Source organism: Nesoenas mayeri (assembly GCF_963082525.1).
Source record: "Nesoenas mayeri genome assembly, chromosome: 4".
NCBI lineage: Eukaryota > Metazoa > Chordata > Aves > Columbiformes > Columbidae > Nesoenas > Nesoenas mayeri.
This window is the reverse complement of record NC_137540.1, coordinates 53,592,300-53,618,720: the sequence shown is the minus strand read 5'-3', so window position 1 is coordinate 53,618,720 and position 26,421 is coordinate 53,592,300. Positions and strand designations below refer to the sequence as shown.

The 26,421-nt window shown below is 39.3% G+C and overlaps 2 protein-coding genes across 5 annotated transcripts in view; one reads left to right on the top strand and one right to left on the bottom strand.

Annotated features, from left to right (window-relative positions):
- The window catches only part of WDR19 (WD repeat domain 19), a 37,553-nt gene extending 19,538 nt beyond the window's left edge, over positions 1-18,015 (top strand). The window contains exons 22-31 of the mRNA XM_080344286.1: positions 1,068-1,180; positions 2,045-2,113; positions 4,578-4,655; positions 9,909-10,005; positions 12,420-12,544; positions 13,211-13,292; positions 13,899-14,049; positions 16,093-16,216; positions 17,408-17,484; positions 17,889-18,015. Coding sequence (XP_080200412.1) covers positions 1,068-1,180; positions 2,045-2,113; positions 4,578-4,655; positions 9,909-10,005; positions 12,420-12,544; positions 13,211-13,292; positions 13,899-14,049; positions 16,093-16,216; positions 17,408-17,484; positions 17,889-18,003 — 1,031 coding nt within the window. The 3' untranslated portion in view covers positions 18,004-18,015. The remainder of the gene's footprint in view (positions 1-1,067; positions 1,181-2,044; positions 2,114-4,577; positions 4,656-9,908; positions 10,006-12,419; positions 12,545-13,210; positions 13,293-13,898; positions 14,050-16,092; positions 16,217-17,407; positions 17,485-17,888) is intronic.
- Positions 18,016-18,029: 14 nt separating this feature from the next.
- Positions 18,030-26,421, bottom strand: part of RFC1 (replication factor C subunit 1) — a 38,517-nt gene continuing 30,125 nt past the window's right edge. Inside the window, exons 16-25 of one of the 4 annotated variants that reach the window (XM_080344288.1) lie at positions 26,029-26,117; positions 24,818-24,955; positions 24,314-24,409; positions 24,041-24,139; positions 23,475-23,629; positions 23,242-23,359; positions 22,158-22,303; positions 21,511-21,724; positions 20,488-20,679; positions 18,030-19,903 (exon numbers count right to left, since the gene is read on the bottom strand). In XM_080344288.1, coding sequence (XP_080200414.1) covers positions 19,817-19,903; positions 20,488-20,679; positions 21,511-21,724; positions 22,158-22,303; positions 23,242-23,359; positions 23,475-23,629; positions 24,041-24,139; positions 24,314-24,409; positions 24,818-24,955; positions 26,029-26,117 — 1,334 coding nt within the window. In that variant the 3' untranslated portion in view covers positions 18,030-19,816. Of the gene's footprint in view, positions 19,913-20,487; positions 20,680-21,510; positions 21,725-22,157; positions 22,304-22,807; positions 22,932-23,241; positions 23,360-23,474; positions 23,630-24,040; positions 24,140-24,313; positions 24,410-24,817; positions 24,956-26,028; positions 26,118-26,421 lie in introns of those variants that run through there. The other 3 variants (XM_080344287.1, XM_080344289.1, XM_080344290.1) reach the window with 3 other exon arrangements.

Genomic DNA, 26,421 nt, shown 5'->3' with positions numbered 1-26,421 from the left:
TCATACTTTTATTGTGTCTGTTGAGTAATCCCTTTCTTTGACCTTGATATATGCAGTTCTTGATTTTTATCCCCTTTTTTCCATTATTTTCATGGTTCCAGCTCTTTTCTTCCATGTGTATGTCACTTGCCTTTCATTTTTTTCATGTTAAGGTCCTTTGTGGCCTCTTAGTGTCTCAGTGAGAGACAAAAAGGACGCCTTACTGAGGAACTGACTTTTACCTCAGGCAGTCAAGTCAGTGAGTGGCCAGCTTGTAGATTTGCAATAAATTTTATATTTTTTACCTGTCTTGGGCACCATTCTTTGTAGAAACAGTTGCACACATGTGTCTACCAAATTATTTCATATTTTCAATTAATCTTTTCCTTTAAAAATGTATTCTTGTTACAAAGGTTAGAAAAACTTGACAACAGTTAGCTTGGTGATGTACTGTTGCAGCTGTTTGTCAAGGTGTGGCGACTATTGTTCTACTGTTCCTTACGCTTTCTTCCTTCTCTCCTATCCAAGATAGGACGTCTCAAGTTGTAATCTAAAAAAGGGTTTAAAACTAACTTTAGAGTAATGGCTGTCTTTGTGTTCACATGTGTACAGTAAAATGGATTCTTGGTTAGAAGACTAAGTAGTATTCCCTGCTACTACATGGTTACAATGCTCCTAATAGTCTTGCTTTGTGCGATACAGATATACTCACATATTCTTAACGTGTGAAAATAGTTCAGGTGATAATCTCATAATCACTTACTCTTATTGTTGCCAAGACATAATGGAAAAATTGGTTAGCAGATCATAGTTATGCCATTTTATTATGTCTGTTAATAAAGCAGAATTCCTATTATGGTGTAAAATCTATGGAAACAGTTATTTCCCTGTATTATTAGCTCCTAATGTCTGGCATTTAGTCTGATTAAATAGGAAGAAAGACCTAAGACATAATTTGACTCTACCTGGCTTTTGTTTTCTTCGATTGTCAGAAAAAAAAAAAGTAGAATAGGAATTTGTTCCTTTGGTAGGGTCTTTATTTTACTTAATAAGAATATTCACCTATCATTGGTGTCTGTCTGTTGCAGGTTCTGAAAGTACTACCAATGAAGATTATCAGAGCATTGCACTATATTTTGAAGGAGAAAAGAAACATTTTCAGGCGGGAAAATTTTTCTTACAGTGTGGTCAATATGGACGGGTCAGTATTTAAAGGATAGAACAGTGATAGTTAAACATTCGTAAAAACTGTATTTCAAAATTAGAGCAGTTCATAATAGACTTTAGCCACATTAACTAGTAGCGTACTGATATTTAAAGAAAGTTTAAAAATTGTAAGTAAACTATTTATATTTACAATTATCTACATTGTATTCTGTGAATTATACACTGCCATGCATGTAAGTTTTCCTAGTGATAGTGGCTCCAGGTGGATCAATGGCTATTCTCAATTAATTTCTAGATGTCCTGAACGTAGAAGTAGAATTTATTTGTATTTATTAGTTTGACCAGTGAAGACTTGGTTGCTGATTAATTAATGAATTTAATACTGTAGTGTGACCTAACTTAAAACTTCTTTTTTAAAAAAGGAGACGTTAATTCAGTTATGTTGTTTGACACACTTCCTTTTGATCAGCTACCAATCAGCGAACTAATGCTTATTAAATGTTTGACTTTTGCATGCCGAACACATATGAAAAAATATTACTGATTTTTGCAAATTACAGCCATTCGTAGGTGACCATTTCTTCAACTGGGGCACGGGGGGGCATCCAGCAGCACATTTATCATCAATTTATTCTCACTACATTGCTGTGAACATCTTTCACAGTTAGTTGAAGGAATACACCAGAATTTGGAGAAGACTCTACATTCTTGCAGGAGTATCTATAAGAGCAGCTGCTACCTCTGTAGTGTATGTGGTTGTCCTTATGGCTGTAAAATACAGTCAAGATGCGCATTCAGTGTGCCACTTGTCTGTCAAAATGCAGAGAGAAATTACTTGATAAAAAAGAGGAAAGTGTTAATTTCATGTGTCTCAGTTTTAACTTTTCTATCATTTTAGGCATTAAAGCACTTTATGAAAAGTCCAAACACAGAAGAAAACTTGGCTATAGAAATGGCAATTGAAACAGTAAGTAACTTTGATAAAACAAAAAAATCCTCATATTTTGAAGAAGTTTACTTTCAGTGTTGTGCCGTTTTTGTGGCATCAGTGATTGTGTTTGGACAGATTGCAAATAGAAAGAAAACTGCATCAGTAAAGGTGATATCTAAACATTAAGAAGTAGAATAAATTAATACTGAAACCAGAGGAAAAAGTGTTTTCAGTTTCAGGTTATGAATTCATTCAGATTTTTGTGGTTGTGTGTCAGCGACCCTCGAGTTTGAAATTTTCTTCTTTAGCAATATCCATATATGATTTTTCAGTTTTGTTGATTTTTCCAGTCTGCACGCTATGGTTAGAGAGGTCCATATGCTTCCTTTCTCACTCTCTGTCACAGAATCAATGCCCCTCCTCAAGCAGGGCCACCTAGAGTGGTTGCCCACGACCATGTCCAGACAGCTTTTGAATATCTCCAAGGATGGAGACTCCACAACAGCTATGGACAACCTGTTCCAGTGCTCAGCCACCCTCGCAGTGAGACAGTGTTTCCTGATGTTCAGAGAGAACCTCCTGTGTTCCAGCTGGTGGCTGTTGCCTCTGGTCCTGTCACTGGGCACCACTAAAGAGAGCCTGGCTGAGCCTTCTTTGCAACTTCCTTTCAAATATTTATATAATGGACAAGAGCCCCCCAGACCTTCTCTTCTCCAGCCTCAGCAGTTCCAGCTATGCTCCAGGCCCTTCCTCATCTTAGTGGCCCTTTGCTGGACTCTCTCCAGTACGGCCTTCTCTTTCTTATACTGGAGCCCAGAACCAGACCCAGCACTCCAGGTGTGGCCTCACCTGGAGTAGATGGGAAGGATCACTTGCCTTAGCTAGATGGCAACACTCTCCTAATGCAGCCCAGGATACCATTAGCCTTCTTTCCTGCAAGGGCAGGTTGGTGGCTCATGTTCAATTTAGTGACCCCCAAGTCATTTTCTGCCAAGCTGCTTCCCAGCTGGGTGGCCCCCAGCATATAATGGTGCCTGGGGTAGTTTCTCCCCAGGTGCTGGATTTTGTACTTCCCCTTGTTGAACTGTTTGAGGTTCCTGTCAAGAAGCCTTTGGATGTCAGCACAGCCCTCTGGTGTATCAGCCACTCCACCCAGTTTTCTTTCGTCAGCAAGCTTTGCTAAGGGTGTGCTTTGCTCCATCATCCAGATCAGATTGGAACCAGTAGTGACCCCTGGGGTGCACTGCTAGTTACTGGCCTTCAACTAGACTTTGTATTATGTATCACAACCCTCTGGGCCTGGTTACTCGGCCAGTTTTCAGTCTACCTCACTGTCTGCTCATCCAGCCTATACTTCATAGCTTGTCAAGAGGATGTTATGGGAGACAGTGTCAAAAAGCCTTTCTGAAGTCCAGGTGGCCAGTATCCACTGCTCACTGTTCTCAGCTTCTGCTATCAGACAGAAGACCAGTTGCAGCATCAGTCTTACTAAAACCTTTTTATCTCTAAAAATCTCTTGTCCATCCCTAAAAAAAGAAAATAAATGAAGCAATGAAGAAGAATAAATGAAGCAAAGTTGGAGCAATCTTTGCTTGGTTATTTTACTTATGATCTCTAAAGCTGTGTGGTCATCAGGTCTCCAGCTCATGCTGCACCTTAGTGCATGGTAACCTACTCTGTTTCTTGAGATTCCCTTCTAGACGATATATGCTGGAAACCTGCCTCAGCGGGCCCATCGCCAGCTTCCATCTAGGCATCCACTGCAACTTTCACTTTCTGTCATCCAAACTATGCTCAAGCTGCCTCTGTTCACTTGAAGAACCCACAGCTTTGAAAATCTTGTTAGGTATCACTAGACTTTTTTTCAGACTCTGTAACCTGACTGCTTAGAACTGGGCACAGCCACTCTTGAGGCCTTCTAGCTCACAGAGCTGTCAGCAGGGCTTGTAACACTGAAGTCTGAGGTGTCTAATGCTTTCCTCTGGATCCTGATGTTTCAGTCCAAATGAAAAAACCAAACACTATGAAACAGCCCAAAGACTATTGCAGCAATTGTACCATATGTGTCCTTGTGGAACCTCAGCCACATTTTTGAGACTGTCTCTTCAACTGGCCAGATAGTGCTGACTCTGTTGTAGTGACCAGCACTGAATATTCCTGTGATAGGTGCATTGTGCTGGGTTGATAGGCACAGCTTTGTCACAGCAGGTTGCAGCTGATGATGCCTGGGTTCTGGTGCCTTCCAATACTAAAGCAGAGGAACAGTTTGCGCTGGTAGAGACAGTTTGCGCTGGTAGGGGTTTAGTTATAATCCCCTGACATAACACATTAGAAAATAAATGCAACTACTGCAGGTCAAAGCTGATGAACCAAGTAATCTTCTGATTTGAAGACACAGAACTAAAAAAGTAGTTCCAGTGTTTTTATGGAAATCCTCTTTATGAGCAGGTATTTTTCCTTTCTCTTTCATATCATAATTTCTTCTGTCTTTATTTAATAGGTGAGACGGGCAAATGATGAAGCCCTAACAAATCAGCTGATAGACTATCTTATGGGAGAGAGTGATGGCATGCCCAAGGTATTGTATTTTTGCCACTGCTATTGTGTCACGTTGCTGTGCTACAAGGTCTTTTGAACTTATTTTGTCCTAAAACTTTTGGTAGACACAGGTTGTGTTTTAGCTTGGTTTCATTTAGGAGCAAGACATACTTGATCACTCTGAGAGTCATTTCACCCAGTAACTTCCATTTCAGGAAAATAAGAAAGGAGGTAACTGTCTTAGATATAATCATCTTTCTCCAAGCTCTATGAAAGCAAGTAGCTGGACAGAGGAGGTTCAAATTAACGCTTGTACTGAGGAAAAGAGACAAAACTGGGCAGTTTGCTGAGGCCAGTAGCCAGCTGGCTGCTGCCTTTCCCAGATGGACAGTCAGCATCTGTGTGTTTCCAGCCTAGCTACAGCACCAATCTCTTCTTGCATTGTGGCGACTTGGTCAAAATGCTGCAGTGGAAAAAAGTAAGGTAGTGAATAGGAGATGAGGGACAAAAACCCAAAGAAGATTAGGTAACTTTAGCTCCTATATTCACTTATCAACTTAAAACATAAAAAGTTTTGGGCAGATTTTCAAAATTACCCAGCTCCTGCTTGATTTCTTAAGTGATTATTTACCACATTCTCAAAAATAGTTCTGTTTTAAAATGTGACATGAAGAGAAAAAAAAAAATGGCATGGAGATGCCTATACGATAGTTAAACCTTATTTAAAAAATATGTATCTTTCTTTTTTGATTTCTTATTATGTAGAAGTATTTAGTTTAAAGTTTGAACTTCTTATTCATAGTTTCATCTGTGGATATATACTGTAGTTCTGTGAAGAAAAACACAGAGTTCCTGTTCTGTGTTGGAGAATAAAATTATATATTTAATTTATGATAGGAAATTAGAAAAAAGTAAGCACATTTAAAGATTTTTGGTAGCAGACCTAACATGGAAGTTCTGATTAACAACAGGAGAATAAGATACTGTGGATGCTGATTTTTACATTGTTACTCACCATCATAGCATATCTTCTTTGGATCATTAAAACTGTACATATTACTATTTTATACTATTCAGGAAGTGCTTTGTGAGGTGAGAGGTGCTATGAGGCTTCTTTTAATGTCGTGTGATCAATTAATAAAATTTTGAAAGGGCCATTGTCCTTTCTTCCAGGTTTCCTGCTCCTTTAATAAAAGCAAACCATTCACTGGGTGTAACAAAAGGCTTTTGGCAGACCAGCAGACAATTTCATCTTTCTCTCTCTTGTATATACAGATTTGGGAGCTGGTAGACACTTGCTAATAGATTTTTGTGTATTTTTTTGCCAGTGCGATAGGTTTGCTAATAAAGGAAGAGAATCATTCACCATCTAAGCAGAACATAAATTAGATCTACGCTATATATACAATACAAGAAGTAGATTTTGACCATTATTCCCTTTGTGTGATTTTTTTTTTTCCAGGGCAGATTAAAAATGCCCACTGTAAATATTCTGTTAGACATCAGCAGCATCAGAGGTTAAGATGACAGACAGCTCTTTCAGAGAGTGACTGCTGATAGGCTATCTGGTTTCTCAGAGTTCGAGCTCTAAAAAAACAGGCTTCACAGACCATTTTTGGTTTTGGTGTTCACAGAGATTATGGTACATTCAGTCATATTTGGGCTTCACGAAACCAAGTTGGCTGAGCCACTTTACTGCCTGTTACAGCAGAGCTTGAGTGTGAGCTAAGTGGAGCCCTGTGTTTTTCTGCTGTGAAAGCCAGACCTCAGGTGTGGACATCACAGTCTGCGATTAATTCCTTAGTCAAGGAATTTAAGGTCTCATAGAAACACACAGTAAATACAGTCAGGTGCAAAATGACATATACAGAAGAGTAAGTTCTGCCGTACTGAGGGGAGGAAGATTTGGTAACGATGGAGATGACATGCTCTTGGTGCAGTAAGTTTATTTCACCCCTAATATTACTGCTGTGGTTTATGATTCTGTTGGGAGATTAGAAATTCTGACGCTTTCCTCTTTGCATGGTTCCTAGAGATTAAGGGTTTGATGTTTTAGACTCTTAGAGACACTGGACAGTTGATGGCCAAGCCCACCTTTCTTTTATAACATTAAAAAAACAAAACCAAAACAACCCACATCTCTTACTGCTTACCTGTAATTTGAAATGTGTACATTAATAAAATGATAAGAAGACCAAACATAGTGAAACCAAAATTCAACTCCAGAGACCAGAAGAGAATGAAACTGTTAGAGGCATTAGATGAAAAAACTGTGCAGCATCAGTGTAAGCAAAAGTGATTTTGTATTTATGCTGAAAGTTGGGTGGACAGGAGCTGTAGCATCCAGTCCCTTTTCTGAGAGTGGCAGCCAGGCCACCTGGTTGAAAGAAGTGCGTAGGACCGGATAAGGGAAGCGAGCTGCAGTATGATCTCGGTAGTGAAAAGGTGCTAAAGATTTTAGAAAACACTTAAGAATTTTGTCAATGCCATAATTGCCATACTTAACATTGTTTTGAACTTCAATGTGGAGCTTTCATTTCCTTGTTTAAAAGCTCTCTCTTGTTCTTCTGAATGCTTTAATCCAATCTGCCATAGTCTCTCTCAGTGAGTAACAAAATTTTACTTTATCAAATCATACATATTTGTTTTTAAAATCTACTTAAAAACCAGTTCCTCTTTATTCTTATTATGCTACGGAGACAGTGTTTTTTAAATTATGAAGCAAATGGGTTTGTTTTTAGAGAATAGCAGCTTTTATGTGGTGGTATTTTTGTAAAGCTAAAAGTAAGAGTGAACTTAAAGTAGCCATGCAGCAGAAACTTGCTAATCCTTTCAGCATTGATCTTCCTAGCTGATCATCGCTCACAGCAGCCTGATTAATTTAAGTCTTTTGCAGTCAACAATTATCAGGGATTTTAATGAAGTACCATATTATCAAAATTATTATGCCTCCCAACATTTTGCTACACTATTGTCTGACCAGTTATAAAATATTTCTTAAATCTGTCATTATGTCAACTATTGTATTTGTTAACTTTAACATGTAAAGATACTTAATTTGTCCTGTATGTTCTTAAGTGATTTTTCAAGGAGCATTAACTAGCAAGGTTCTGCTGTTTTCTATGTGCATATTTTCTAAGTGCATTTGTTTTAAAAAGCAAAACTAAATAAAAATCATGGGTATCTAATATTAAGGTTGATTAGATTGCAATAATAAATTTTTCCAAAGACTTTTGAAGGGACCAACTTTAAAAGTAAGAATATGAAAGTGAAACATGAGACTAATTTTTTTAAATGCCTTCTACTTTTCTATATTTTCTACATGTGGCTGCCATGTAAGTCATTTAAATATATTCTTTAAATAAAATATAACTAGGGACATGGCAAATACCGCATAAGACCACCGGTCTGTGCTGGGACAGGATCCTTCTCCTGCTGCAGCAGGAGGAAAGGCCGGAGCAGCCTGAACGGGGAGAAGTGCAGGCTCTGCTGTCACCAGTGGAACAGCCGTCTGTGGCCAATAAGAGGTGTCAGAAGTTGGGAAGAATTACATCACAACCTACCATTCGTAATAGTTCTTGTTTTACCCCTCTCAGGGAATAGCAGTTTTCCTGTTTAAGGCAGTTTACAGTGGATAAATAATATCCACTCACACTGGAAAGCAGTGGTTACTTTGTCATCCAGATAACTATTTCATTATTGTTACAGATCTTCAGATGTTTGACATTTGATCATGTGTTACTTAAAATTCTGCTCCATCATTAGTTTAAAAGTAACTACTTTTGGTCACTTAATGTTTTTCTTTATGTTGTGAGTTGAAAAGAAGAATTGACTTGCTTTTTTTCTTTCTGTATGCCCTTCTCTCTTGCTTTTATTTCTGTGATTTTTCGATGTTTTTTTCCTTGCCTGTCAAGTAGGGAGTTAATCTTTGCAGTCATCTTCTTTATAAGGAAATGTCTTTATATCTTTAATATTTCTGTTCTTTTGATTTTTTGCCTTTTTTCCTGTGTGTTTGAGACTTACATACAAAACCCACACAGGATTTCAGAGAACACCATGATATTGATTAATACAGTTCTTTTAAAAGACATTTTTATACCATTTTAACATAGAACACACATTGTAAGAGTTTGGATTTACTACAGTACTGCAGAATTAGTTGGTTTGAGTTTTGTGCTAAGCTGTCTATAAAGCTACCAGTGTCTTTTTTTTTCTGATTCGTGTATTTAATTTGGAACCGTACCATTATAGAAATTAATTTAATCTTGATTTACTGGTTAGAAGATTATCATGTACAGACTTTAGTTTTTGTTGATCTAATTTTAGAAATCACTGCTAAAGATACAAGCCAGTGGCACTAGCCCAGGGTTTTTTTCACTTAATGGTTCCTTTTCATCATAAGCAACATAATTCTCTTTTGTATTTCAGCTGTGTTTTTAGGAATGGCCTCTTCTGAGGATTTTCTCAAAATCCTTCTGAAACACGGGTTCTCTTGTCTCATACTCATTTCTTTTGTTTTTCACTAGTCTGCTAGAACTTCGAGTACACTATAAAAATAGAACTCAAGTTTGTTTTCTTCAACACTGCTGTCTTGTTTTTTTAAAGTTTTGCTTTTAAATCATTTCACTAATTTTCCTGCTATTGGATTGCCAGTTCTTGAGTGAACCCTTTGCTGCATTTGCCATTCTCGAATCATGTAATAGATCAACAGTACATAGTACAGCAAATTTTAAATTCTGTGCATTTTGTTAGCTGATTGTCCCCTGAATTTTCAATTTTTTAGCTGTCTTGGATGTGCACCATCTGGTCCCAGAACAATGCACTCTTTAATGGCCAGATTTTATCATCCTTACCCACGCTAAGCAATGTTTGCATCTCGATCCATAACACAGTTTAAACATTTCCAGCAATATTTTGATTTCTAAAAGGAGCCCTTTGGTTCTTTCGGACACCAAAAGCACCCACACGTCTGAAGTTGCCGGGTTCCCACCTGCACAACTCTCCGTGTGCCTCACAGCCGCGGCTTTTCTGCGTCTCTGTGGCCAGGCCGTGGTAGCAGCTGCCGCGGCTCCGCCAGGGTCCTCGGCCGGGGTGTCTGTCTGGCTGTGCCCACGGCCAAACCTGCCGGGAACGTAGCGTAGCTAAAGCAAGTTGGTGCGAAAAGCTCTTCCCAAAACAAAGCAGCTCGTCCCCTTTCTTTGAAGAATGTGGTGGTGGGCTGGGCGAGTAAAGAAAGGGAATACAGCACTATGTATTCAGGTAGTATTAATTGCTTTTGTATGATTTAATTAAGGATGCCAGGTACCTGTTCCAATTATACATGGCACTAAAGCAACACAGAGACGCTGCCAGAACTGCTATAGTAATTGCCAGGGAGGAACAGTCTTCAGGTAAGTCTGTTTTCTCTGATCACAGTATCACAGTATGTTTGGGATTGGAAGGGACCTCAAAAGATCATCTAGTCCAATCCCCCTGCTGGAGCAGGAACGCCTAGGTGAGGTCGCACAGGAACATGTCCAGGTGGATTTTGAATGTCTCCAGAGAAGGAGACTCCACAACCTCCCAGGCCAGCCTGTTCCAGTGCTCTGTCACCCTCACTGAGAAGAAGTTTCTTCTCAAATTTAAGTGGAACCTCTTGTGTTCCAGCTTGATCGCATTACCCCTTGTCTTATCATTATTTGCCACCGAGAAGAGCCTGGCTCCATCCTCATGACACCCACCCTTTATATATTTATAAACATTATGTGACAGCCTCTCTTGCATTACATCCTTGCAGTACTTCGGGTACTGTTATTTATATAGGATTATATTTAGAAAAGACATGTATCAGTGCTTTTAATGATATTCAAGTTTAATTTTGAATATGAAGTAGCCTTTGTGAAAACTTTGGGACTCATACCTGTATATTAAGAATTGGAAAAAATAAATTTGTGGAAAATATCTGTGTTCCTTATTACATTCAAGTAAACATAGCGATTAAGATTGCCTGCAACTTTGCTTACAGATCTTAGAACTGCAGTTTCTATATGCGATTTTTGACTTAGATACTGATCCTTTGGTCTTTGAACGTGATTTTTTTCAGTGGGAGATGTGCACAGGAGCCGATTTCTGTTGAAGGATCAGACACCTGCTTATTTAAGCCTTGTTTTCCTTTGTAATAGGTAGCTGAAGTTAGAAATAAAAAAAAGTAATAAGAAGGGACAGGGCTAGAAGCAAAATAGCTATTGCCTCCATTATTCAGTCTCCTCTGTAGCCACAGCAACAGCCTTCCCATAACACTGCTTGCTTTTCATTTCAAGTAAGTTAAGAAAAAGATCTATAAAGGAAAACTAGCAGCCTCAGGAAACCAGGCAAATTAACATGTATGGACTGCTCCTCAGCACTGGGCTAAGGAGTGGAAAAAAACAACCAAGCAGCCTTGGCCAGGCTCATCTCCCAGTTCGTCATAGCAGAGAACAATGCATTGGTGCTAGTTATGTAAGCAGGAAATGTAAAGGCTCAATGGTTTAATTATTTACTAGCGTCTCTGAGTGTGAGAACATATCTAAAATGCACTATCCCACACAGTATAGATGTATTCTGCAACAATGCAATAATAAGCACAATATTTTTCTCATTAAAATCACCAGTCTTGCAATAACTGTTTCCTCTGCAGAGGCTGTTTTAGGTTGTCCCCCTCTTCCTTTGGGAGATTTCAGTGAGTTTGATTCTGAAGTTTACATCAATGTAGCTTATTCTTCAAAATCCATTTAGAAAATAATATCTAAGTCATTCTGTTTGATATTTTTTCCTTCGGGTATGCCATTTCATGTGCAGTTTTTCTTTAAGTTGTTTCTATGTAATCACATGATTTTCAGACTGATCATATTATACCGAGTCAGTAACATAGCATGAAAAATTAATGTTGTTTTCCAGCAACTAATTCTGGAGTGATATTTAGCTGCCTCACACACATTCCGCAGTTGATCCAGTTGCGGTGTGTAACAACACACACCAGCTTGGTCTGCAGAGTAAAAATGTTTGCTGGTAGACAAATAGAGAGGAAAAAGGTTTGCTGAAATAACCGAATGTGAAATTTGCTTTAAATGCCTCCAACTGCAAAGAGTATGACTTCCTTATCGTCTAATAATTTTTTAAAAAATCGAGAACAAATGACTAGCTTAAGAGTAGACTAACCATACTAAACACTGTTTGTTTTCAGCTACATTGATAATTAAATGAAATCCTGTGGTTTCTGGACAATCATTGATAGTAACCTTGAAGCAGTATAATCTAGTGAATTAACATTTAAATTTTAATTATCTCTCTGACAGGTTTTGGGTTGGTTTGGTTGCAGAAGCAAGGAGTTGCCCAAATAAATGATAAAGTAAAAGTATGTTACATTAACATTGAAACAACAGCTTTTGAATAGCTGACATCAAAGAACAAAAAGAAGTAACATCCCTAGTGCTCTAAAAAGAACAGCAACCAACCAATTAAAAACTCCTTTTTATTGTGGAAGCAATGTATTGGGTACAGCATCTTCCATTTTTGAAGTTTCATTATATGAAGTTATCCTCCACATGTGTATTTTAGTGCTGTTTAGATGACTTTTCCAAGTGTAATTTTTTTTTTCTTATCAAACTCCCTGGCTGATACTGTTGAGGATACTGTGACAAGCAACTGCTTGTGACTTTCCAAAGAAATCATTGTGCAAAGGATTTGCTCTAAGAATGAACATAACTTCTGTTCAGTTTCCATATATGTCAGTACTAAAGCAATTGTTATGAAAAATTAAATTTACTTGTCGTTGTTTGTTTTTAAGGAAACTACCGTAGTGCACATGATCTTCTTTTCAGTATGTATTCACAGTTAAAGACCCAGAAGATTAAAATTCCTTCGGAGATGGCTACAAGCCTTATGATTCTCCACAGCTATATTTTAGTGAAGGTAATGAACTGAGAAGCTGAATTTATGTGTAAGTTGCACAGTCTCTGATTTATTGAACTGTACGTATGGATGCTCTGTATACATAAATTACACTGTCATAGAGGTTGTATCAGAGAACCCAAGTGCCTGCTAACAGCCAGCTTCAGGAAGACAATCCATGCTGGTTTCTGACTCTGATTGGCATATTCTTTCTTTTAAAATACTGAATAATTAAAAACCTACATATGGCTTCCTGAATTTCTTTTGCATTCATACTTAAAAACATTATGCTACTAGTACAATTAATTAATTGTTATTTATGTATTATTTCTAATTATTGTTATTATCCATAAGCAGATCACTGCTGTTCTGTAAATTAAATTAAGCAGGGGGGCTCAGATGACCTCTAGTAGTTAACCCATGGCCTGTCCGGATCTCCATTGAGCCTCCACGCAGCGTCTGGCCTCCCCTCCACCAGCAGCCAGGCGAGAGCAGCACAGAGCGGCTGGAGGCCAGACAGACTGCTGGGAAAAAGCCACTCTGCTTCTGCCCCTTTCTCTAGTGCCCGACAGACCTTTGTGCGGGAGCCGTGGGTGTGCGGCTCCCAGGAGGACGCACGCCAGAAGCGAGCTGCAGGAATTCCTCTCTAAAGGCTGCCGTTAATTCAGGTTTCTTGGTGTATTCCAGATGCACGTGAAGCGTGGTGATCACATGAAGGGAGCACGTCTGCTCGTGCGTGTGGCCAACAACATTAGCAAGTTCCCATCACGTAAGTGCTGAGAGCACAGAAGAGCACGCTGTGCTCTACAGGATAATTCCTTAATCATTGCGTTAGAAGATACATTCTCCTCTTCTGATTCTATAAAGCACACGGTGAAGTGTAAATGCACGGTGTGCTTTGCCACCCTCCACGGGATGTAGCTCCTCGATATACAGCCTCCAGGACAGGTTCTTCTGTCCTCAGCCACCACAGCTGCAGCACCGAGCTGCCTGAACCACACACGGTCTCAGGATCATATGTAAGGGACTGATTGGTTCTATGACTTTATAACAACATTTTAGTCAATCTTCTTTTGAAAATACTTTTGGGGTACATGGAAAATGTAGACTTAAAACAGCACACACCAGATTTGGGAGAAATAGTTAAAACATTCCTGCTGCCATGCTGAGCTTCAGAAATGCAAGGTGGTGAGAGGTGAAACGGTTATTTTCTTGTATATGGTTACAGGAATTGCACGAATTGTGCAACTGTGTACCATAAGAAGAAAAAGAAGGTAATTTTTCATCAGTACCTCTTTAGCCATATTAGCTCAAAGGCTTTCAATGTTAATATTGGTAAATAATAATTAACATCATTGTTTTCATTCTCTTACAGACATTGTGCCAATTTTGACTTCAACTGTAATCGAATGTCATAGAGCGGGATTGAAGAACTCAGCCTTCAGTTTTGCTGCTATGTTGATGAGACCTGAGTATCGTAATAAAATAGATCTTAAATACAAAAAGAAAATTGAAGCAATGGTGAGGTGAGCAGTGTTAAGCTGTACTTTCAAATGTACACAATATCAAGGCTTTACTTGAGTATTATTTTTGCTCATAATGCCTATGGGCTTTATCCTGTTTTCATATTATTTCACTGTCTCAAATTTGGAAGGTTAAGAACGGTTTCAACCCTTTTCTGAACATGAAACTCTTCTGTTCCCATGGATGTGATAAACCTTAACTGCACTGTGTGTATAGCATGTTCCCTAACCAGCACTTAGGTTTTCCATCTTCTTTATAGGTGTAAGTACAGCCATACAGCTTTAGTTACTCTCTAGTTAGGAATGTGCACATAAACTCTTAGTTACCACAGCGTCAGCAGTGTGGTCTGTTGTGATTTAGATTACTTACTAAATGGTTAAGATAAAAAAGAAAGGAAGGACAAATAAAATAGATGAATTCTTGACATTTTCTTCTTTATCTCAAGTACTATTTTGACCGTTCCTAGCCAATATTTTCTGCCAAAGGAGGAAGTGTAGTTGGGTGGATAGGAGCAGGGCAAGCATATGTAATGTTTTCCTTATTTTCGGGGACTTGCTGAGCCCACGTAGCTGTTTTAGATACTTGTCAAGTCTCTAAGCTCTCCATAAGCTTATCCGGTCTCTGTGCTTGAAGCCACATCAATGTTTAGCACCAGGTGAATCCTGTGACAAGAAATTCCTTTGCTCAGTTCCTCAGTGTGTCAGGACTGGTCCCTGACCGGTTTAACGTGCTGTCTCATAGTTCTCTTGGGAGAGATGTTTCCTCTGTCTCTTGCAATTTTATAGAGCTCCATTCTTTTTCATTTCCTCTCCACTAGGCGTATCTTTTAATGACCTACAGAATCTCAGCGTACATAGCTGGTCACGGATACTGGTCCCCGTGGCCTTTCTCTGAAAGGCTTTTTACAACCTTTTTGGAGGAGGCAGGACCAGACCTACACCCTATATTTAAGATGGGGGCAGCCTATGGATTTATGTAGAAGCAGAATGAGTCTCTATTCCACCCTGCTTGGTTAGTTTTGACTTTGTAAAGCAGGCTCATGTTTTCATAGCAGATATTATAATTGAAAGATCTTGCTCCTAAGCAACAGCAGTTCACAGTCCATCATCTCATATGGGGAAACTTTTTCCTATAGGCCTTGCTTTTGCTCCCCCCTTCCTTGTGTTTTCTTAGCACTTGGTCTCAAAGTTGTTCTGGAATTCTTTGACGCTGGCTCTGGCCTGTAGCAGTCTGAATATTTATATATAAGAAGCTGTGGAATCACACGATTTTCACTTATGTTTTATGAGCATGCAGAAGAGCAGTGGGTTACCACAGATGTGTGCTGTGAGAACTGTTTATCTTAGTCTGTTTAGTATCCTTTAATCATTTTTTAAAATTCATGCAAATTCTTCCCTACTGCTTGCTTGTTAGTATTTCTAGAACATTCCAGTAAGCTTAGAAAATGTTGGCTTGTTCTTAATCTGTCATGTTTATCCGTACCTCTCATTTCTCCAGACAAAGGAACAGGCCATTGTGAGGGATACATGCCCAGGCTAATAAAATGAGAAAGTATGCTTTCTGCAAATTAGCAAGATAACCAAGGAAGCCATCTAAGTGGCTTCAGGGTCACTAGGATAAACATTAGATTTATAATTTCCATTGGAAAAAGGTGCTAAAAGTGAATCTAATATACACGTTCCATAGAAAATCAAACATTAAGGCCATGTAAGAAATCACTCCTGCCACAGAAAAAACACTGAAAACAGTGAAACCAAGCTTTACATTTTATACAGAGACCATGAGTTTAAAGCTTTCCAAGTCTTTTAAAAGGTTGTATTGTTCCAATTAGATTGAAAATGACCTATTTCTGAGCTTACGTAATTGTGATGAAACTTGGGTAATAGTTACAAGGAGCTACCTGGTAGAATATAAAATAGCAACTGGAAGCCATACCAATAACTCAAAGGAGAAATACTTGCTAAGTATCAAAGGCATTGTAAAACATCTTTGCTCAAGTTCAAAGCGCTTGAGGCTTTTTATTCACATTTTAATCTTATTTCTAGGCGTCCTGACACAACAGAGGCAGAAGAGCCAACAACCCCCTGTCCCTATTGTGGATTCCAACTCCCAGAGTGTGAACTTTTGTGTCCTGGCTGTAAAAACAACCTCCCGTATTGTATTGCAACGGTGAGTGGCTGCAGTGTTTGCTGGTTAAGTCGTGGTTCAGCCACTGACCTCAGCATTTCATATTACTGATACTTACAGAAATGAGAAGTTGCAACATTTTTGTTTCTGGATACTTTAGAGTGTACTGAAAAGGTATGGATGGGGTACATTTCCCAGTGGAAGAGCCATGCATCCCACTGTTACCAGTATCAGTACAAAATCCTTATACTGACCTTAGCTACTCTATACCTAACACTTTATGATGCTGAAGTGATTAGTCACATTAAAATTACAGAAACATCAAAAAGTACTTGAGGAGGAATCAAATGTTGGAGTTAGCATTCTTTATTAAAACTAAATAATAATTACATCTTACAAAAAATATTAATAGCAGTTATCTGGGTTTTTACTCTATTGGTTTAGCAGAAGACGACTGGTCTATTTTAGAAGTATCTTAACAAAAAACCCCAAGGCCTTTAAATATAGTTTTATGGGCCAAATATAATGTACATATTCATAGATATTTCACATTATTTATTTAGACTTACAGGTATTCGTAACTTCATTAGGAATGCAGCATTTTCAAATATGAGTGTCAAAACAGTCTACTGTTGCACATCTTATTAGAACATCATAGATCGCTAAATATAGTTGAAGGTGCTGCTGTGTTTTGTAGTAGTGAGAAGGTACATACCAATTCTTTGTATCAAAACCAAATTAGTAAACCGTACCAAACCAGAGGAAATAATTCCTGTTCAGAGAGGTGCGTGCAAGGCAGTCACTATGCTCACAAATGTGACAGTGTTGAATGCCACCTACTGGGCTAGGGTCATTTGGCTTTGGAGTGTTTTTTTTAATGTCATATGCAACATCAAAAACCCCATTGGGCTTACACTCATCTCTAGACATAGATCAACACAAAACATTATAGAGTTGCCACACTAAAATAATTTTAAAAATTGTAATTCAATACATTCTTAGATTTTTTTTTTTTAAGAACACAAATGATAAATACTGCATCTCACCAAGACTCCTTTTCTAGGTACAGGATTTACACAGTAATCAAACAAAAGTAATGCTATTATGGTATTGAATTCCTTGAGACTTTTAGAACTCAGTTACCGAGACTTTTTCACAATAGAAGCTATAAAACTAAATGCCCAGTGTGCTGAGAGCACATGCTATTTCATTACTTGTGGCTTTTGCGCGCAGGGTCGGCACATGGTACGAGATGACTGGACAGTCTGCCCGCACTGTGACTTTCCCGCCCTCTATTCAGAATTCAAGAAGTAAGTTGAGATTTGTTTTCCCTTGCAGGATTCCAATGTTTGTTCTTATTTTAGCAGCAAACTGTTTCATTTGGTACTAAAAACATGTAACAGCCTGGGGTGGGGTGGAAGAGGAATCCCCTTCCTTGGTGGTTTCATCTAACATACAGAACATCGCTCCAGGGTGGACCAAAATCTACGATAAAGAACAAACTCAGCTCCACCAGCAGCCTTCCGCTGTGCTGTTAGTTGTCAAATGGTAAAAACGAACAAACCAGCCTATGCGCTGCCTGGACAGAAGCAGGTGCTGCTCTGGCCTGTATTTGTTACGTAGCACAGGTCAGAACTTTGCTCTACGCCTCAGGCCAAGCTGTTCCTTTGAGAATGTTGGAATCATTTGACCAGTCACCCTTCTTTTAAAACAGCATGTTACAGACTGAAAACGTATGTCCAATGTGTTCCAAAAGGATTGACATTATTGATCTGAAGAAAATCAATGATTGCACACAGTACCTCAAAACAGAAGATGAGGACCAATAAATTCAGGTATGTGCTGGAGCCTGTACTTGTCACTTCTCATTCTGGAGAACAGGGGGAGTTTTTCCCAGCAAGGCAGACAGTGTTCAAGACACTCAGAGCCTGGGCTTGTGCCTCAGCGAACTGACACTCAGCTGCATCACCCCAGGCACGCAAACACCAGTAGCTTTCACTGCTGTCCCTAACTGGGTTGTTAAATTTTTCCAGTTGTGAGGCTTTAAACCAGTTTACCATGGTCATGTTATTGTTTGGAACATGTCCTTGAACACCAGGTGTGCTTCGGTTGCACAGAAAACAGTTTGAATATATCAGCATCATCAAATCCTTTTACAGATCCAGCAACAAGTGTTTCAGTGTAGGAAGAGAGATGATAACAGGAAGGAGCAGATCTGAAATGTAGACTACATGATCATAGCATCTCTGCTTAACAGAATGTAAGAATATATCACAGGGTAACAGCAACATAGTATTGGCTTGAAATACTATTTCAAACAAGACCAGTGCTCCATTTGCACCATACCCTTAAAGCCAAGACTTCAGTTTTGTGAAAGGAATGGTAACTGAAAATGAGTTAACAAAGCTCCTTTGTCCTGTTGACATTTGAAGGCAGTTACTAGTGGAAATGCTTTATGTGAAAACTTAGATATAGGTCAAAGTAATGCACAAGGGATGTTATACTTCATATATCCCACAATAACCTTATTTTTGTCAGTTATTTTTTTCTGGTCTGAGAAAACCTTGTAGTTTGCCATCACAGTCTTTGTATCTTGGGCTATGACTAACTGCCTCTGTTTATTTTCAGAACTGCATGTGTTGGCTGACAAGCAGCAAAGCAAGCCCCAGCACTACATTATACCTATCTCCCCACTAGGATTTAATAACAACAACCATGTGGCTTCTCTTTTGTGATAGCCTGTAAATATTTAGCTTTTGATAAATTTTGTACTTTGATTTATTATAGTAATAAAACCAATTGATAATTCTTCTCACCAAGCAAAATTTGCGTTTTATCTGCAAAGACAAACCCAGGGGCATTCTGGGTTATTTGAGTGGAGAAAAAAACACAACAAAACCAAAACCCCAAACATTCTCTTTTTCAACACCAGTTTTGAACTTTTATGACTATTTTCTATTAAACATTTCTTACTCTAAGTATTCCTTTCTGGTTTTGATTAAAGATACAACTCATAAGCACAGGCTCCTCAGGTTTTAGAACTAAGTATCTCACTGCTTTTCTGTGTCTTTAACAGGACGAAAGCAAAGTTGTAGGAAAAGAATATAACCACATCCTGAACAGCAGGAAAGCTAGAACCTTGGAACAAAAGAGAGGGAGAGACAGAACACTCTATGAACTTAGCCAAATTTTAAAAGACTCCTGTGAAACATTTTATTTTCATTTTATACACTGCTTAATTTCTATAATGTACAAATATGCAATTTAGGTCTTGGGGGATTTTTTGCATCATGTACTATTTACAAGAGTTCACCACATCATATCAGGGGATTTGCTAAAAAAAACAGTGACGTCCTAGGAAGACATCACATAAATGCCAGGTAACTAAGCATCCCATTTTCACTGTGTTCCTGCACCCTGGTCTGTGTTGTACAAGGTATTTATAGCTTGTAATATTGTAGCACATTAAGTACAGCACTGCACAGTGAGAGTACAGTAGCTACATCACCTCTATAAGAGGAGCATTTTCCATGCACTGGTTCTTCTTTCCCAGCTCCATCACTGATCTGCTTCATGTTTCTGACAAAGTAGATAAGCAAAGCTGCCTTTAGATTAGATAAGCAGAGGAAGATTTTATTCTGTTTAATGTCTTGTTTTCTCTTTCCTTTTCCCTTCTTTTTTTGTTGTTTCTTCATTTTTCTCTCTTTTTGGCAGCTTGGAAGACTTCGCCTTTTTTTGCTACAAACAGAATATATAGACAGTTTAAAATCAAACTGCAACCTGACAAAACCACAAGTCAAAAATGCTGTGTTAAAAACAAAGAGCCATCTCTTCCCATCCCCTCTCAGGTGTGAAGTTTTTAAACACATCAAGAATTCAGACTCTACAACATTCAGTTTTAAGGGCTGACCACAGTTCCCCATTCGGCGATATGTACAAAGGAATATTGCCATGTGTGACAACCACATGCAAGGACCTGTGGCTGCTCCCTACCAATGGCACCATCCCCACCAAAACCTAGAGTATTATTTAGTGTTGGAATTGGATTCTGTGTTCATGAGTTTACAGCAATGGCTGACTTTGGTACACATCCCAGCAAAAGGCAATGGATGGAAATAACTGAGACTTTTTCATACTACTACTAGTTAGGAATTTAGAAGTTAAGAGATGATGTTTTCGATATCTACGTTTGTTTCTTTGTTTTTTTACATTCTCATTTACATTTACATTCTTATGATATTACAAAGTCTCAGATAACTAAAACCAAGAAAACAGTTAAGTGTGGTAGTTTAACACTAAGAAAACTAAGTCACCTTAATCATTGCATCACTTTCAACAGTATCTTGCTCATCCTCTTCAGATTGTATCTCTTCCACATTCAAGTCTTCATTCAGTTCTAAGGTCGCCACAGATCCTGACTGCCTCTTAGATGTCTTGACAGAAGTAAGTGAATATGGAGTCAGATGTGCCTCCTTGTTGTAGGCACGTGTAAAAGCCGCTTTGACCTGTTAGGTTGGAAGGAAACACAATGAGCATCAGCCCTGTTCTGCTGCTCCCTAATGCACATCACTCACACCAAAGCCACCCTCAGCAGCACTGAACACCTGCCACCCTGGAGCAGCAAATTCAGACTCAGTGTAAACACCCAATAGTAGCGTATGTTTAAGGCAGCAGTAGAGCAGGTTCTTTTCCCCTGAGCACTAGACCTGGAATGGTTCAGATCTCACACTTGCCTCATTTGTAACAGGGACTTGAGCTTAAGCTCACCTTGTACCAACGAGAGTCCCAGCCACTGAAGTCTGCTCCACATGGACCAGCCCCAAAGGGATACTGCGGGAGCACCACACAAAGTGCCCCCAGGTCTGGCAGTTCAGGCTAACTGAACTGCAGCAGACACAAGCTGCAAGTCAACCCCTGAATTCAGGGCCTACACAGTAACAAATACGGTTGTATGTCCCTCCTCCCTTGCAGGGCAGTAGGAAAGGCAAAGCTGTGCAGGAAGATGATGTAGCTTACAGCCACAAGCCTGCGTGGAGAAAGATACTGGCTTTACCTGTCCCTTTGTGTGACACTTCCACGTCCCCAAAGCCAACTCCCAGTGACCATTCAGACCAGGAACATGACCACTGAACAAAGCACAGCCTGACTTCGTAGTATATTTGTCAGCTGATTTGCAAAGACTACCATGGTCTTCAATTAGTTGCACTTAATGAAGTGATTCATTTGCAGCTACACCAGCTTCACTCATTCAGCAGCACATACATACCATACCTATTATTGTAGGATTTCTTTTAAAAGGTATGTAAGGGAAAAAAATAGCCACCAGTGAATCTTACCTTAGGATCCAACACTGAAAAAGGACTGGGTTTGCCTCCCCATGTGCTTATTTCCATGATATTTTCAATATCTTCTTTCATCAGGCAGTAGGAGTCCATGAAGTTTATAGCTTCCTGTACTCCATCTGCTCCAAAGTCTTTCAAGGGCTGGACAAGTGCATCCCGCAAATACGACAAATACTCCATATTCACTGTCCGCTTGCACATCTGGGTTCTTTGTGACATTGAAAGCAGTAAGTAAATCTGTACAGGAACCACTCACTTCTAAACACAAGCAGCCTGTAGGCAGAGCCTCAGCAAAGGGGTAACCAGCTGCTTACAAGTTAACTGCAAGTTGTTCTGTACCATTCCTTTTGCCATACCTGCATTAGGTATACCCGATGCAAGGTATTAAAACAACATCCCTACCTGAGAAACAACAGCTTCAGGGAAAAAAAGTCACAGTTCCACTAACAATACTAGAAGTGTTTGCAGTCTGATTATTGTCCAGATTAAGTCCTAAGTGTCACCAGTAACACACAACGGTATTCATAGAATAGGCACCTAAGACTGTATGCAGCACAGCAAGGAATTAACAGTAGGTAATGAGCTACATGAGAACTAAACATCTGTGACAATATTAACCAGAGGAGGAGCACTGGTACTACCTGAGACTCATGTGCATTGCCAGTTCTTGAATGATACGATCATGTTTGCCTGTGGATGAAAATTTCCCCAGCCAGCTGGGAAAGACAGGAAACTGGGACATGTATCCTCTCATCAGCTCCCCAGGGAGAACACTTGCATAAATAGCCTGAAAAAGTAACACACAGCAAACTCACATCACAATGAATTAGTCTCACTGACACCACACATACTACCTTACTGGTCTGCAGGCAAAGGAGTAGTAAATACTATTCTATAGTGGAAACATCTTGTTTTAAGATAACTCTTCCTTGGCTGCTTGTCTCTGTTCAACCCTTTTTACGTTACAGCTTCAGCTCCTGTACCATCCTATGTGTTACCACATTCTAAAATATCTGTGAAATTATCTGGGTTTTAAAAGCCATTAACGAATATTTTTAAAAGCCCGTTCATTTCTCGCTTTCGAGTGCAGCCACACAAACAGCTGCCTGCACCCAAACAAGTGCCACAGTGCCAGCAGATGGACATGGCAAAGGAGACATTTCCAAAGAACCACAACTACACACAGACTCAGGCAAGTTCCTAAGCTGCTCATACTTTTTAGCACTGCATTAAGCAAGGGGGAGGACTAGATGACCTCAGAGGTCCCTTACAACTTCATCTATGATACACTCCCTGATGCCAGACGTAATCCTTTAAGCACAAGTATTGTCAGTGTTCCAGTGATCATCAAAAGAAGCACAGCGATGAAGCTTCAGTCCTCTGGGCTTTGGGAGAAATACTGGCCTGGTGAAAGGCTGGGAGAAGCAGCACATGAATCAAACTGAGTAAGCTTGTACTACACATCACAAGTCACAGGTGCCATGTGCTCCTGTGCTTCAGAAAGAAGATTCAAGCTTTTCCAAGTTCCACAACATTTCATGATACAGTTCATGATAGGTTCAACAATATGGATAAAGGAAACTGCTCTACGCACCAGCAGAACAGAATACTGCATGAAGTATGAACTACACACATCATAAAAGTATACCAAAACATCCATTTCATGGGATCAGTCTTTTACACTGGACACCCATAAAGCACATAAAATGAGTGTTAAGTGCTCACCTGTGTTGGAAGAAGATTCCAGTTTTGCTTACTACGAATCTGTTTGTCCACTATATCACCATCACATATACTATCAGCTGCTCTACTCAAGAGCACCAAGTGCTTTTTCAGATCTCCTCTGGAAAAAAACAAAGTTGACTGTATTACAAAGCAAAAATACCCAGATTAGTTTTAGTCTAGTTTTACTCCCTGACACAAAGGCCTTTGTCAATTTAGGGTATGGAATAACTCACCCAGCAGCAGCTGGTTTCACATGTACATAGTTCTCTTGGACAAAGAGAGGTGCAAGGGAATAGTCATGGAAGAAAAGATCCGATTTGTCTATAAGAGACATACGAGAAGCCTCCTCTCCAGCAGCAAAAACCTTACGGACAACATCAAAAGGGCCCTACATAAACGATATTTCAAGAAGTCAGTGGGTCGCAAGTCAACACAAAAAATAAGACACAGCACAATGTCAACAAATTTACTGTAGTGATGGTACCCAATAATACCTGGACTCATAAGTTCAACCTTCAGTATTTCCTTCCTAGTGTGTTACCACTTTTGAGAATTAAGTTTTACTTCTGATATTAAGGGAATTACAGGACTCAGGATGAGAAGTATGAGCTTCATAATTGCATCTTACATAAGAGACTGGTACATCAAAATATATTACAGAATCACAGATATATAGTCAGTCCTGGATTTACTGCTCTCTATTTGTGGCAAGTTTGACAGCTCCCTGCACTGGGCTTGTAAAGCCTAGTGACTGTATGGCAATATGACAGCAAAAGCCAATCCAGCATTTCACACTTACCAGTTTGATATCTTTTTTGGCTTTGCTGGCATCCGTTTTAGCCTCATCATAAGTCAACGATTTATCTTTTGCACACCACATATTGAGATTATGTAAAACCTAAAGAAGAAAATTGACAATTTGGTAGCAAAAGAGCATTTTAAATGGAAGAACTGAGCAGCAAACAACCTAATCTCTCTATATAAAAATAATAATACTGTTCAAATACTACATTGAATTCAAGAACTTGTGACATGCTTTCTGAATGGACACTGATGCTGAATTGGCACTGACCTGTCTGATGTCCTGATTTGCTGCCAGGATTATCTCTTGCATAGCAGGTGGTGGAATTTTTAAACCTTCTTTAAAGGCAATAGACATCATAGCGCCCTGGAATACACACAATTGAGAAACTGTCACTAGAGAATTCTCATGAATTCTTCCCCCTACAGAACACAGTGACGTGTCTATGAAAGTGTTATTTTTCTATTTTTTTTAAAGGATGTATAATTCAAATTTTCTCCCATATAAGTAATCCCCTGTCATTGCTGTAACAAAAAAAAGCACAAAAATAAAAATCTTTGGATATATTTAAAATGGATTTCTAAATCTGAAAGGCTTTGAGATACTTCATTCTTTGGGAAGAAAAACTCAATCCATTTTCAAAAGCAGAGTTACTCACTGAGGTGATCCACTAAGTTTTAAGTGGTGTTTCCCATTCTGCATGAATTCTGCCCCATGAAGACAGAAGTTACTGATGGTAATTCAGCACAGCTCATGCAGCCACAGCCTCTTTACCTTAATCTGTTCTAGACGAGGTCTCTGAAAACGAAGATCCAAACAGTAGTGGACCAAGGAACGCATTTTAGGATGGTTGCGATCATTACACATACAGATGATGGGTATTTTTGTGTGTTTAATCAAACCAATCAACTCCTGCAATTTAAATACATGACAACAATTGCATCAGATAACTCTGAGAATAAGGCAAAATTAAGTATCATACAAAGCAGCATTAGTCCCTGCTTTACATAGTTCCTAAGCTGCTCATACTTTTTAGCACTGCATTAAGCAGGGGGGAGGACTAGATGACCTCAGAGGTCCCTTACAACTTCATCTATGATACAAGTCCATAAAACCGCCTACTGTAATAATGTTTCCACCCAGTGAAAGGCTGGCCCCTGGCTCCACTGGCTCTTCTATTCAGCTGCAATAAATCTGATGTCTACCCGCTTCCACAGTCCACTTCCAGCAATCCTGTTTAGACCATTCTTCATGAAGCAGTTAATATCAGAGCTGATTAATTTGTCCAAAGGCCAGTGTGACCTGGCCCGTGCCCAGAGGGCACACATCTTTCTGACTGCATCCTGCCACAAACAACGACGAGGCACAAGTAAGATCAGCTCTTCCCTGTCCAAAGAGCTCATTGAAGCTTCAGCAACATTAGGCTGACCAGAACAAACTTCGCCTGCTCTAATGAAACTGAAATGCAGTTCAATTTCATATTCCTGCATGCGAACAATTAGATCTGAGCTAAAGATCTGTACATGCTTTATTGCCAATAGTATTGCATGCAACCACAGAAAATCTTCAGAAGCTAAAACTGCACTCGCTAAGGAGAACGAAGAATAACACTGCCTATGCCATATTACTTATTCAGTGTTACTGCCCGTTAAAGAGAGCAACGGTCCCAGTCAGATTACAAACCTCCCACTGCAGGAACATGTCACTGAAGATAAGTTCATCTGTCCAGGAATAAGCACCTACAGTGCACACACCTGAGCTCATCACTCCAGGTTTCTGTTACAGACGTATATTTTTCCCCCTCTACCAATGCATAGTTGTTCTTTACACTAAGACAGACTTCTGAAATAGGTCAGATAAACTGTACTCTACAGAGACTTTCTATGGAGCATGGGCTGAGGACAGCAGACTGGCGTAAGTATTTTGTGCTGTACATGGTATGCACTCTTGGCAATGGCATCAGCTAATAACTATAGCAGTTTCACCTGAATCCCTCCTCTGTCTTCATTGCCTGCCATACCATCCACTTCATCCATGATCAATACATGTTTCCCGCTAACTGATGAGGATGTGCCTGAAAATGAATATGGACAAGAAAATGAGATGGGAATAAAACAGGGTCTTGCTCAGAGTTTTACCCAATGCTTTAGAGGTTAGGTAAGCCCATCCTAGACAACTGAGGGGATGGTGAACCTCTTGCTCTGCCACTTGATCACATGAATCTATGTTCACAGAACAAAACTGACTACAGCCTCATATCATCTTTGAGAAACAAGTCCCACGCAACAGAGGAGTAACTGCAGAGTTCTTGAGTAGTTTTTGTGCAGATTAACAACTGATTCTACTAAGAGCAGGATTTAATTCTAAGAATTGAAGAT